This window comes from Geospiza fortis, unplaced genomic scaffold, assembly GCF_000277835.1.
Source record: "Geospiza fortis unplaced genomic scaffold, GeoFor_1.0 scaffold78, whole genome shotgun sequence".
Lineage (NCBI taxonomy): Eukaryota > Metazoa > Chordata > Aves > Passeriformes > Thraupidae > Geospiza > Geospiza fortis.
Window position 1 is genome coordinate 5430146 of NW_005054339.1, and position 14104 is coordinate 5444249.

At 50.5% G+C, this 14104-nt stretch overlaps 1 protein-coding gene across 1 annotated transcript in view; it reads left to right on the forward strand.

Moving 5' to 3' along the window:
- The window catches only part of NCKIPSD (NCK interacting protein with SH3 domain), a 29685-nt gene extending 18583 nt beyond the window's left edge, over nt 1-11102 (forward strand). The window contains exons 8-12 of the mRNA XM_031058187.1: nt 3879-3959; nt 5164-5292; nt 7129-7221; nt 8725-8897; nt 9458-11102. Of these exons, the coding sequence (XP_030914047.1) occupies nt 3879-3959; nt 5164-5292; nt 7129-7221; nt 8725-8897; nt 9458-9661 (680 nt within the window). The 3' untranslated portion in view covers nt 9662-11102. The remainder of the gene's footprint in view (nt 1-3878; nt 3960-5163; nt 5293-7128; nt 7222-8724; nt 8898-9457) is intronic.
- Nucleotides 11103-14104: the final 3002 nt, after the last annotated feature.

A 14104-nucleotide genomic window follows, 5' to 3' on the forward strand; every position in this document is an offset into this window, starting at 1 on the left:
TCCTCTTTTGTTACTGCTGCTTATAGATTCTGTGTTGTGAACTTGCCACATTCTTGGTGTTTGATCTGGTTATGCCTGAGAAGCATCTTCTCCAGGCTGAGATTTTACTGCCCAAGAAGCAAATGCTGCTTGTTTATGGGACTGTGACTGTGCTCCTGCAGCAGCATTTCTCCTGATTTTGTGCTGCCAAAAATAAACTTTATTGTGCCTCCATCATTCATTCACAAAGACTGTCTCCAAGTGAGCACCCTGTGCACCTTCCCAAACAGGGTTCTGTCTCCTGGCCTGTTCCTGAGCTGTCTTTGAGCAGGCAGAGTGGGCTGGTCGCCCTTCTTACTCCTTGCTGGTTGCAGTGATGCTGTGTTTTGCCTGGGGCTGTGTCATCCCAGACAGCACAGCTGATTCAGCCTCTTGGTGGGTGTGGAGCTTTGGGCCCTGACCTATGTGACGGGCACACCTCTGCTGATCTCCAGGTAGCACTTAGGGTGGAACAGGACTGTCTCATAGCAAGTCTTAGCTCTGCTTTGGGGTCCTAAAAGTAGGGCAGAGGAAGTGGGTGAGGAGTGGCTCTACTGTGTCCTCTGAGCTGCCAGCCTGCAGCTCTGCAGCATCTCCCTTTCCCTAGCATCATCTCCAGGTGAGGATTTTTTCCCCCTTGCTGTAAGGTGGTTCAGTTGGAGGGTGAAAAGTTGCTTCTCCTTTGCTGACAGACCACTGTGTGGATACAGGAGCCTCACAAATCAGTGTCCTCATCCTGTGCTGCTTTCCTTGGGCTAAGCTTTATGGTAGGCACTTGTGCAATGGCATCTGTGCATCATCCAATCCTCCCAGCCTTCACAGTGGGGCAGCAGGGGGGTAACCATCCTCGGCCAAAATGTGTCTGTCCTTCAGAGGTGTTTCAGGGCATTAGTAGTTCCCTCCTGCCATGCTGGTGCTTTACTGCTTCATGTGCTGCCAGCAAATGGCAAGCTTGTGTGAAAACATGACCTTGAATCCTAGAATGACTTGAGCTTATTTTGGTACTAAAAACTGGGGACTAGCAGCTGATCCGTGACATGCTGTGGAATAGCTAATCCCTCCTTTGGGTGACTGCAGCCAGGGCAGTCAGTGCCAGCACTACACAGCTGGGGAGCTGGAACTGGCTGCAGCAGCTCTGTGGGATTCCTCCTGGCTTGTTATTGAAGAGCAGCTGGGGCAGAAGCTCTGTGTGTGCATGCTGGGTGCCTTTGGTGAGAAGGGCTTTACCCTGGGACTGATGCAGGCATGTTGGCTGCTGGCCAGTTCTTCTGCAGATGCTTGGGTCTTACTGCTTCTGGACAGCTCCTTTCCTCTGCTGCAGCTGGCCTGCACATCTATCCATGTTAGAACACCTTATAATAAGCCTCAGCAAGACAGAATTAGCCAGAACAATTCCAAAGAAAACAGACAGGGATAATCCAGTCTGTAGTCATGACTTTCTCCCTTGTTGCAGCACAGTTTACATGCAAGTCAGCTGTCAGGCTCTTCTTCCCTCAGTCATAGACAATGGTGTCTGCTTCCAGTGCCCACACTTCACACTGCTGTGTTTAGAAGGTGGAAGCAAGGTTTTCAAAGGCCTCTGAGAAATGCTTTTACATTATACATGATTGCAGTTTCTCACCACTATCTCAGTAGTTTTCAGCAATGCAGGCTGGTAAGCAAACAGCTGTATCTCTCCCACCTGTCATGGCTTCTTCAGTGATGCTTTTCAGTCTGTTGTCAGCAGTCCCTCTGCTTCAGGAGAGCTGCACTGATACTACTTAATTTCTGACAGCCACTGGTGCTGCTCTGTAAGGTAAAAACCAAAAGCTGTGTTTTGACTGACAGTTACTCTGTTCTTCAGCATGGTGAGTCTTGTTGGAGTCTTGTCCTGCTGCAGCTGGAACACTCCCAAAAACTTATAGAGCCTATGCAGTGTGGGTGTCCTGGGTTCTTCTGGATTTGCCCCAAGTTCAGGTTTCTGGCTGGTTTCAGCATTCTTTGATTTGTCATCTTTAGGGAAATACAACAAGATTTGCCTCCTAGTCATGTAGACTACTGTCAGCCAAGATGAATGGACATCAGTTAATGGCAGATGGACCAAAGAGGTATAAAACTACTCTCTTCCCTCCCATCTCTAGTCTGTTCCTCCATATTTGCTACTGCCATGTTTATCACTGGCTTCTGGCTCTGTTTATTTCATTGCTCCTGATGTGATGAGGGAAAATGTTTTGCTGACAAAAGAAAGTCTTTCTAGGAACATGAAAACAGCAGCTCCCTGTGTCTCCCTACTGCAGTGTCCTTCCTCTGAGACCCAGCTCCTGTAGCCATGGAAGGAAGAATGAAGAAATCATGTGGTGAACAGTTTGTCAGATCCCTTTTCTGCTACAGTCTGCTTTGGCATTACTGTCACCTTATAGCTGAGAACTTCTTATATAAGAAGTATGAATTATATTGAAGTCATTAAATATCCTCCCTCTCTGTTTACAGAGAGTAAACAGCAATTTTCAGCCTTCTTTTGCTGCCACATGGTCTACAAACTCTTAATCTTGTTCATACTGTAGTATCTGGTTAAGCTGCAAATGATCTATTTTTACTCCAAGTACTTGCTGATGGAAAACTGAGGCATCGTGTGGAACTGTGACAGTGTGAGTGTGCTTTGAGTGGAGAGGCTTTGCTGACAGAGGGGGGACTTTCCAGGGGGCATGGGGCTGGAATGACTCCATAGCATTTTTCCCCATGCTGACAGTAACTCTGAGAGCTGCCAAGTGTTGCAAGTCCTTTGGCCAAGTGCAGGAGTAAGTGGTGACACTGAAGGCATCAGCCTGTTCAGTCAAAGCCAAACTGCAGGGTGCAGAGGCTTAGAGAGGGTGGCTTTGTGCATGGAGAAGTGAAATATCTTAAAGGGTTTGGAGGGAGCACTGGAACTGGTGTGTATTGTGCAGGGCAGCAGTATGGCCAGGAAAAGCACCATAGATTGAAGGGGCCTTTTTCTCCTCTGATGAAAAGTAGTTTTGGTCAGTTTTTCATAATTACACCTTCAGTTGCCTTTTGCCCCAGGGCCCTTTCTGGCGGATGTAGCTGAACTTTATTTAGCCAGTACACGTGGTAACCTAAATAATACTCATTTTCCTATTGCCTTCAGACTTGCTGAGCTGGACATAGGCTGCATTTGATGAGGGCACAGATCCTATTTGATGACTTTTTTGTTTGTTTGTTTTGCAAATATCTATTGAGAGGTATCCATTAATTAAAATTCAGGAAAGACACTGGCAGGGGTTCTTTGGAGCATTCACATATAGCTGCTGCCAGCGAAAATTGTGTTGGACTAGCAGGCTGTGGGATGTATCAGGGCTGGGGATGTGTGGCCTGGGAGGTGGGCAGATGCACAGCCTGAGCAGTGATCTGCTCTCCCCAGGGACCTTTTATACCTTCAGGCAGAGCTGAGGTAGCAAAAGTAGAGCAGTGCAGAGATGGTAACAAGCAGCATGTCTGTCTGGGGGTGGTGTTGGTTGGAACAGGCAGTATTTTGAGCTGCCCAGATGGATGCTTTTTCTGGGTTCAATAATTACATAACCATGGGATGTGTCCTGGGACTGTGCAGGGGAGGTTTTTAATTATTCAGATCAAGTTTGCCCAGATCCTCTGAAGTAGAGGGGAAAAAAATAGAGGACTTGTTTTGATTATTTTTAAATTGCTTTGGAAACACACGGCACAGAAGGCGTGTGCTGTGCTAAAATGGGGACAAACACCCTTACTGCTCAGTCAGTACAGCAATGAGGAGTGTTAAATGCCTGTATGAAGTGTGTGACTTCCCAGCTGCAGCTGGGGAAAGGTTTCACATCCTGGGAGGAACTAATGACAGGACCTTTGCCTTGCAGATCATCAGAAGATGTGTTACTCTGCACTGGTGCTGGCCATGATGTTCTCCATGGGGGAGCCCCTGCCATATCACCACTATGGTAAGAGAGGTTGTGCTTATAGCAGAGCTGCTGATGGGATGTCTGGGCCATGCTGGCAGACACAGGAAAGGGACTTCTCCTGATGGCCAAGGCCAGGGACAGCTCAATGGAAGGCCCAGCAAGAGTAGGCTCTGTTCTTTATCAGTAGAGCCTGGCAGCTGAAGCATAGGGCTGAGGTGCCAGATTTCCAAAGAGCAACACAAGTCCGGGTTAGAGCAGTGGAAGACTGAATGCCACACTGCAGGCAACATGGATTTGCCCATCCCTGTGACTAAGTGGCATTTTGTTTTACCTCTGGCCTGTGTGAAAGCACACATCTCTTACTTGCTTTGGAGACTGTCTGCTGATGAGGCTGAGATCCCGGATCCCTACACAAACACCCACTAAGGCTGTCAGCTGCATAATGTGGCCTCTTTCTGGTCTCTCTTCTAGCAGGATAGTGCAGCTCTCTGTAGTTCAGGCTCTTAGGGAAAGTGGAGATGATTAAGGGTATTGTGGTCAATTACAAAGTGCAAATATTCTCCCTGTTTTATGCTCTGTCCTTTCATTTCAGCCAGAAAGCCCTGCCCACTTCTTCCCACAGCTATTTCGTATTTGGGAAATTTTGGGCTTAATTTTCCTAGAAATGCAGTAGAGATTTTTATAAATATCTTGTCAGCAGCTTTACCTTAACCCTGGGTAAACCTGTGCAAGATTAAAAGTGGTGCAGTAGAGACTGGAATGAGCCTCTACACCTCCTGTTTATCTCTCCTTGTGTAACCCTGGCAGTTATTTCCTGCAGGTGGACTTATTTGCATGAGCTCCTGAGCTTTCCTAATAGCTGAATTGAAAACTGGGTTATTACTAATGATCTAGGTTATTAGGGGTTTTTTAGAAGAGATTAACTGAACCAGTGGTCAAGAATGCCAGTCTCTTCCTACTTGAAGCCTTCATTGGTGGCATTGGTTCTGCAACAGCTAGAGCAGGATTTGGTGGTTTGTTTGCTCAAAAACAAATAATTGCCATTTGGGGTAGCAAATTTCAGCAACTCCCTGCACTGTGTCTCACACAAAGATGCTTCAGTGGTCGGTCTACTCCACTTGAAGAGCCCTTCATTCCCCAGAGGCTGACACTAATGGTTTTTAAGCATAAAAGTGGCTTGGATGGTCCCTTGTTGCTTGGTTTATTTTCACTGTGCTGTAAACTCCCCTTTCTCCTCGTGCAGAACATCTCAACTCTCAGTTTGTGCAGTTCCTGCTGGATGTGATTGAGGACGGGCTGCCCTCGGACACCACTGACCAGCTGCCTGACTTGTTTGTCAACGTCCTTCTGGCCTTCAATCTCCACATTCCAGGTTGAACTGCTGCTGCTCTGCTGTGGCAGGATTTCAGTGTTCTGGAGTGAGAGTGTGAAAAATGGGGAGGGAGAATCTTACTGGGTCTTGATGGTGCTGTAACCACCAACCAGCTCTCCTAGTCTCTGGCACTGTGCTTAAATGTAGTGCAAAACCCTAGAGGAAAAAATGGTCTGAGAGCCCCTGCCCAGCAGCTCTGGGCACCTCAGTGGATTTGTCACTGGGCTTCCACAGTGCCCAGTCAAAAGAGTTGTTGGGGTGTACTTGCAGAGCATGAGTGGGGTTAATTTATAGGTATGGGTGACCTGGGAGAGAAGATGCTTCAGTGGGCATTTCTCGATACCACCTCAGAACAAAACTTCCTCTGCCTTCTGCAGGTCTTGGCAAAGCTTCTGCTGCCCTGTCCACACTGTCTGAAGCTCATTCAGTGCCAAGCTGTTGAGGCCAGGCCCTTCAGCATTGGCCTGAGATGCGCTGTCCCCTCTTTGCCCTTGTTCTCTCTCCTCCCTGCCCTGCTGAGCTCCATGAGGACAGACAGCAGATCATGTCCTTAGGGAAGAGCATCTTCCTTCTCTCTGCCTGCACGTTTTGAAGCCTGTTGGAAGATTGGGTTAAGGAATGGCCTCTCTTAGCAGGACCTGGAACTACATTCCAGTCTCCTGTTGCTCCACTTGTCTTTAGTTAATTACTTACCCTTAATCTACTTCATGACATCTTTGATTTTTTGGAGAGAGGGCAGGATAAAGCAGCAACAATATGTCCAGTAATTCACCTGTTATTTTGGGTTGTGCGTCATTAAAATCTTTCTAATTTCCTGTGAAAGTTGAGTGCACAGAAACTGATTAAGTATATCTCTGCTACTTTCATTCATTACCCCTTCCCACACTTACCCATATCCTTGCTGGCTACTGTAATTAGGCAGTAATGCATGACAGACAGTGTGTTTCTGGGGATTATTGCCCACCTGGGGCATAGCTGAGAGCAGTGACTTGTTCTCTGATGCTAAGAACATGTTAAATGATGTTCACATTGCTTGTTGGTGGATTGAATTTTTTATCCCTATGTCTTCAAGATTCATCTATCATGCAGTTCAGTCGTACAGCATTAGTTCAAAAACTCTCCTAAATGCATATTATATTGATGGCCTTCAGGATCCTGAAACACTTTGCAGCCTGTGAAATATTACAGGCCACAGAAATAGCCACACTGAGCTGTTTATGTGATTGAGTGTGCACACTCACAGACACACACACACAACAAAAAAAAAGCTCTGCTAGGGTAAATGTATTTTACAGCAAATCACTCCCAGACCAGGCAAGGGGACAGTTCCTAGAAGTCTTCAGCCTGTGCCCCTGCGTAGCACAGTGCTGAGTGCTGGGAAGAACTTTTCTCTTCTGGGATGATCCTGGGGCCCTTCTTAAGAGAACTCATAAGACTCTAAATTCCAGAAGGGTACTGCTGGTAGGAAGGAAGAGGGTACCAAAGAATGGAGCCCTTGGCTGCAGAGGGTTGTGAGCAGAGGTAATGATTGACAACATAAAGCCTTTGCAAGGTATTTTCCCAGTGTTTGGCTGGCAAGGTGGGAACCCACACATGAATCAGATATATGGAGAAAGCACGAAGTTGCAAGTGTTTCATGTGCTGTTTCCACATTTATTTCACCTTCTCTCTCCCTGCCCACCCACTCTGTGGCCTGAAACTTTTTGTAGCCCTGATAGACTGTGGTTCCCCAAAGCACCCCAGAGTATTGATGTTAATTAGAGGCCACCCATTGTGTGTTTTTATCACCATGGTCTTCAGGAGAAAAGGGAGATGCTGAACAGGTTTCTTCTTTAGTTCCAGAACACAGTGTGATCATGACTACAATAAGCAAGCACTCCAACGTGAAGACTTTCACAGAGAAGCTGCTGCTGCTGCTGAACAGAGGAGGTGAGTGTGTGTGTATGGGGCAGGGGGTGCACAAAGATCCCTGGGGAGACATGGCCATGCTCTTACAGGGTAGGATGTCAGGGGTGCAGGTGGCTGAGGAGCTGTCAGCTCAGGCTGTGCTGTGCTGCTGCCTGGTGAGTTTGTGAGGGTGACAGTCTGCATTGCTGAGGATGGAGCTGCACAAGGATTAAGGTAATGGCTAATGGCATCTAGGGACAGAGGAGGGGCTGCAGTTTCCATACTTCTGGGTCAGATCAGCTCCATCTCAGAGCATGGACCAGCTGCCATGGGCAAGCTCTTGTCTGGGAGGAAAGCTGGTCCTGGGCCACTTCTGTCCTTGGACAGGCAGAGGACTCAGTGTGCACTGGCATAGAAACCTCTGCCTGTGCTGGCAAACATCTGCCCTGGGGGACAGATGCAGAGGGAGCTTTTGTCTTCAGAAATGCTGCTTGGAGTGGAACTTTCCATTTCTGAATTGCCAGCAGAGGGTTAGCCTTGTGTCTGCTTCAGGCATGGAGTGAAATCCAGTGTACTTGTAGAGCTGTTGCAGAGCAGATTGCTGGAACGCTGGAGATCTCTGCAGGAAGAGTGGTGCCAGGTCTTTCAGCCTGTGCTGCAGGCCACTGTGTGCTTGCTAATACCTTCTGGAGCACAGGAGCTTTGCTGCCTGAGAGAAATCATTTTGTTGAGCTGCTGGAAATAACCCATCCTGTGATGCATGCAGCTCATCTTACTCTGGCTTTAGTTCTCTTTGGGGCTGCAAATCACTGTCTCCACACTATATCAGCTTGAGGGCAGCAGGCACCTCGGTGCTTTTCTGTCTGGCCTCCTCCCAAAGCCTTTGTTTAGCCCTTTCCCTGCCAGATTCCCTGCAGAGATCACCTTACAGTGAGGAGCTGGGAGAAGAAAGAGGGGGGCCACAACCTAATGAAGATGCTTCTGTTTTGCCCGCCTTCCTGACAACTGCTGGAGGAGCCGCCATGGCCCAGAGTCCCTCTTGCAGTCTGCCAGGGATGTGTTTTGCAAGAGAACAGGATGTGGTGGCTCATTTCAACTTGGAAGTGTTTCTTTTCTTGCTTCTGGAACAGTACTAGCCTGGTCTCTGGTGAAAGCTTATTTTTTGTACAGGCTCTGGTGGGCTTTGCAGAGGGGTTATTGGACCCCTCTTAATAAACCAGGGAGAAAATGAGTGGTGGCTGTTGAGCAAGAACAGGAGATACTGAGAAAGCAGTGTACTAATGTGCTCTCACCTGGGATGGTCAGTGAAACATAAACAGTGATTAATGCTCATCATTATGAGTTTGCTCTCATCTTGGTAGCCTGCAGAGCTGCCGTGCTGATTACACATCTTTGAGCACCAAAGCTCTCCATGGGCAGGGAGTGGCTGGCTGAGGGCAGGGCAGCCTCCTCTCTGAAGGGTCTAGTGAGGGGAAGTGCACTGAGGATGGAGCAGAGGGGCAGTGGGGAGTGTGTGGCTCAGCACAGCCTCTCTGCCTCCCCCAGATGATCCAGTTTGCATCTTCAAGCATCAGCCTCAGCCACCACACTCAGTGCTGAAGTTTCTGCAGGACATCTTTGCCAGCAAGGATACAGCCAGCATCTTCTATCACACAGACATGATGGTCCTGATCGACATCCTGGTGCGGCAGATTGCGGATCTCTCCCCTGGAGACAAGGTGCTCACAGCAACTCACAGGCACTGGGGAAGGGAGCACAGTCCCAGAGCAATGGTGTTTGTCCTGGCCCCGCATGGGGCCTGCTGGTGCGGGCAGGAGTGGAGTTCTGGGGTGGGCACAACATTTCTGAGTGTTTAAATCAGCCTTGGGAGCTAAGGAGGAAGGGAGGATTTATCCTGCCCAGCACACCAGCATAGCTGAAGAAAGACCTACCAGGCTTCTGGTGGTCTGCACACTTCTGACCAGGGACCTTTGGGAAGAGAGACCCTCTGTGAGTAGTAGTAGGAGGAATCTCTTTTGTTTGCTGTTGCAGAGGCGGAGGATTTGCACGTATTCAAGGGCAGGGGAGGAGCAGCACTCTTGCTGTGGGAAATGCAGTTTTCCATAGTTACTAATGATACTTAAGGAAAAGCAGGTGCCTCTGGAGTTGTGCTCTGGTTGATGGTGCAGCAGCAAACAGCTGTTCCTGTGCTCAGGCTGTCATGGAGGCTGGCAGGCTTGTTTATCTCACTTCAAATCTTTCACTGTGCTCTGTGTTTTGTCTCCCTCCCGCTTGGCAGCTGAGGATGGAGTATCTGTCCCTGATGCATGCCATCATCCGCTCCACGCCCTATCTGCAGCACCAGCACCGCCTCACTGACCTGCAGGGCATCCTGCAGCGCATCCTGGGTGAGGAGGAGGAGGACCAGCAGTGCCAGATGGAGAAACTGATCATCTTGGAGATTTATAAGGAGTTCCCAGAAATCTCTTCTGGTACCAGCTAATGCTCCTCAGCTTGGACTGGAGTTCGAACCACTTGGATGGACTATGTCTTTTGTTGACACTTTCTCCCCATTCCCTCCCAGTACAGCTCATACCTTACATCCCTCTGTGTGAGGCCTAAGGTTGGGACAGTGTTCACCGGCCCTGTGGAAGCGCCAGTGGCAGAGAGGGTGAGGGGTGTCCCCGGGGCCTGGTGCCCGGGACAGGGTGGGTGCTGGCACGTGGTTTGCCTGCAAGACTCAGCAGGAGCTGTTTGGGCAGCTGGTGTTGGTGGGAAGGGCAGAGAGCTTGTGGGGGCTTAGCAGCCAGCATGGGGGGATGTTTAGCTGCACTGGTGTCCCGAGGTCCTGAAGAGAAAGGCCTTTGCCTTAGAGTATCACTTCTTTTCCATGTGCGTCTCTCTCCCCGCAGTGACCAAGTGGAGTCTGCTGGTGCTTGGAAGAAGCTTTTGTAACATCTGTTTTGTTTCCTGCTGCTAGTGCCAATGTGCTGCAGCCCTGCCAAGGGAAAGTAGCTGCTCGCTGTCTAACGCCTCGTCTAGTGAGCCTTTTGCTCCCTCCTAGCCTTCAGCTTTACCTCTGGGCAGCAGCCCACCTCGGGTCGTGGAGGTCTTACCCCAGCAGCTGCTTTTCAATCTGCTTTCTATAGTGATGTTTAAATCTGAATTTCTTGCACACTGTGGCAGCCTAGAAGTAAGAGCCACGTGGATGACACTGCCCTTAGGAAGCCCTTGGCTGGACACAGCACAAAGACGTGTCCTGCCAAGTGAAGCTGCCCCTTGCCACCTCTGTTGCAGCACTGTCTGGAGCAGAGGGGCTGCCCTTGGGCAGGCGCGCTCTGGTCGTGCAGCGCGTGCATTTCTTGCCTTGAGCTTCGTAGTAGCTCTGCCTTGCTGCCCTCCCTGTCCCCTGGCAGCCCTCAGAGGCAGCGTGAGCCTGGTGTCCAGTAGCTGTTTGTGACTATGCTAATTGTGGGGAACCCTTATTTTTATTTCCTCTAGGTTTCTAGCAAACAGGATTAACCTGCTTCCCTGGTCCAGATAGTCACACACACTAACGTGGGTCTCTTAGATATTTGTGTGCACAGTGTGGTCACTCCCTGTCTCCAGGTCTTCTTTTGCAGTAGCCAGTGTAGGAGCTGTGAAACTGGAAATACTGAGCACTGTATTTACTTTAATTATTTTTTTTTCTTAGCTTGAGGGGATGACACAAGCTCTGCAGGCCTGGACTGGCCATTAGGGCAGTGATGCTTTGAGAAGAGATGGTGTTGGCCTGGCAGCCAAGGGGGGCAAGGAAGTCAGCCTGGGAATGCCCAAGCTTAATAACCACCCTAGTAGAGAAACCTATTTTTTCCCTGTAAAAATGTATGAATGTCAAAAGGGATCCTGTATTTTCTTAAACACTAAGTGTAACCTGCAGAAGAATAAAAATGTCTTAAACTGGATTTCTGTGAGTGTAGCCCTGCCTGCCCAGTCCTGTCTTGGGGGCATAAAAGCATCAGGAGTGGTTGGGTGCCTGCTGCCCACAGAGGCAGAGCAGTGGGTGCTGATCTCCAAATGGGGGTAATGCAGTCGTTTTCCCTTATTCAGCTTCTTGCCTTGTTTTTTGCTACCATGTTGCCAGCTGGCAAGGAAAGGTGGAGGGCAGCAGCCCTTGCTAGGGGCACAGCCATCATTCCTGGGGCCTGCCCAGCATCGCTGCTCCACATGAAGGGTTTGGCAGAGCTGGACTCACAGTTCACTTCCCACAAGGTACGTCCAGCCTCAGCTGGCTCCCAGCAGAGCTGCCCCAGCAGCCAGCCCAGGCAAGGAAAGGTTTAATGGTCTGTACCGAGTGTAATGAATCGTGCTTTGGCTGTGGATGTGTGCTCCCAAAGCTCAGCCCGTGCCTGCAGCTCTGGGGTGCTGGGATGGCAGGGGTTCTGCAGGGCAGCACAGCAGGCACGGGGCAGAGCACTACGCTGGCAGCAGGAGGCTGGTGTCTGCTCCTGGCTCTGTGCCAAGGGAGGCAGCCAGGCCATGGGCACAGCCCTGCCAGGCCAGGGGTGTAAGTGCCAGGTGCAAGCTGTGCCACTCCAGACATAGGGATGGCATCAAACTCAGCTACCTGCAGAATGAGGGCCAGCACTGTCCCAGCTCCTGCCTCTTTGGCCTGTGTCTCCAAAGTCCCCAGGTATGTGGCCTCAAAGTGTGCAGTTTGCACACCTGGGTCAGTTGTGACACATAAGGGCTGCCAGTGTTCACTGGTGTGTCCCCCAAGGTGGCTCTCCTGTGCCCCATTGCTCTGTGCAGCACATGGTTACGTGTGCCTCTGTGCCAACCTCAGCTTGCTTCCCAGTGCTGCTGGGGCTTGTTGTTGGCCATGACGTGCTGCTGTGGTGAGATGTTTATCTGGCACTTCCCTCAGTGACACAGCACAGGCTTTGCTGTGCCAGGCAAACCCAGCAGTGGCAGGACCTGTGGCTCTGTGTGCCAGGAGCCCAGACTGCAGAGCTGCTGGCTGCCAAAGCCATTGCTGTCCATGGGGCTGCTCACCCTGTCCCAGCTGCACAGTAGCATAACACTCTCTGCCCCAGCACCCTGCTGCCACCGCAGCCAAGGGCTGGAAGAGCTGGGGGCAGCTGGCTGGCAGTTCCAGCCTGAGAGATGCACCTGCTGCACAGGAGAGCCCTTCACCCATCACAGGGAATCAAACTGCAGCATGTGAACTCACTGTCCCCAGCCTGCTCAGCAGATCCTGCTCTCCATGTAGGTGAGACACTCAAGATTGTTGGCTGTAATAATGCACAATTAGAGCAGTGTCTCCTTGTGTTGGTGTTTTTATTGTGGTGCAACACTGAGGGGTGTTGGTGGCTGGCACGGGGGGAGTGACACGTTGCCTGTGACCTGCGCTTCTGCTTTATTGTCTGGAATGATTCAATTACAACTATTTTGTGGCAGTAATACCCTGATAATTTTCTCCTCCTCCCCTGAGCTGTCAGCTGGGTAATTAGAACAAATAAACTTGAAAGCTTTCATTACTTTTAAGAAGTATTGCCTCTCTCCTGATTTGGTTTCCTGATGGCACATCCCCACTTTGAGGAGGTGTGATGTATGATCAGCCAGCATGGTCCTGTTGCACGTGAGTGATGAGCTGCTCTGTGTTAAATGAGGTTTCTTGGGTGAGCTGTGTGCAGGGCCAGGGCTGCTCTGGCACTATCCTAACAGCACTGAGAGGGCTGAAGTGGATAATTAAGGGTCTGTAGGGGAGAATGTAAATCCCCCGAGAGCACAGTATGCCCATGGCTGGTATGGCCACAGCCCTGTCAGTGCTGGTGCTGGAACACCCACGCCAGAGGTGTTACGTGGTGGTTGAGGAATTCATCACAGCAGATTACCCATCCTGTGCAGTTCATAAATTAACGTGTTGGTTTCTGCAGGGGTTAGACATCCACATTCACTGGGTGTCAGCCCTGAGCATTGTGTAAGCACCAGGGGAACTTCTCTGTGGCACATGCTGAGCTGCACTGCCCACCACTTTAGGGTCTGCCTGGTATTTCCTGTCATGGTCCTACAACACAGGGTCAGCACAAGCAACTGGGCAAGGACAAGCCCTGCCTGCTCTGCCCAGCCTGTGGCTTCCCCAGTGCTGGCTAGGCCTTGGCTTCTGCAGGTGGTGGGAGGGCCCCTTTGGAGCTAGGATGTGCATGGAGGCACAGTGTGTCCCATGTATGCCCTGCCCTTCCCTGCCCCATCCTAAACTCCCCCCATCTCCCAGATTTGCTCTATTTTCCTCCCTGACACAGTTCTTTCTTCCCTGGAATTTGCACCAGTGTGCTCTCACCTTCAGCAGCACATGGCTGAGGATGTCCCTCTACCATGGCACGCGAAACACTAATGAGGACTTAAAACCTGTTATGAGCTCCAGTGGATTAGGATGAGATATTAGTTGATTGAATCAAACCAACAGCTAAATTACAAGGACGATGCATTAATGAATCACCGTAATGCAAGGGCCTCAAACTGAATTTTCTTTGGAAAAATATAAGGTTGGTTGTTGGGGTTTTTTTAATATTGGGGATGCAGGAAGCAAAATCTGCAACTTTCCCTCTGGTGCTGGTACCACACCTTGTGGGTGCTGGCAGCTGGGGTCCGTGTCAGGGAAGCAGAGTGGGAGAGCTGAATTTGTGCCACGCACTTGGGTGCCCGTGGGTGGGGAGCTGGGTGCCAGGGGCTGGGCTGGGACACCTCTGGCAGCGCCTGGAGGAGCGGGACACAGGGAAGCCTGTCCTCATTCACACCGTAAAGCCCATCCTTGCAGAGATCCCCAACGTGGCGCTGCCTGATGGCCATGGGGGAGTGGAAGCGGGCCCTGGGGCTGCCAAGGCACGGCAGTGCCTCCTGCCCAACCGCTGGCACTCTGCTGCCTCGCCCTTTGTGCCGGCGGCCGCGCAGGCGGGCCCGCCGG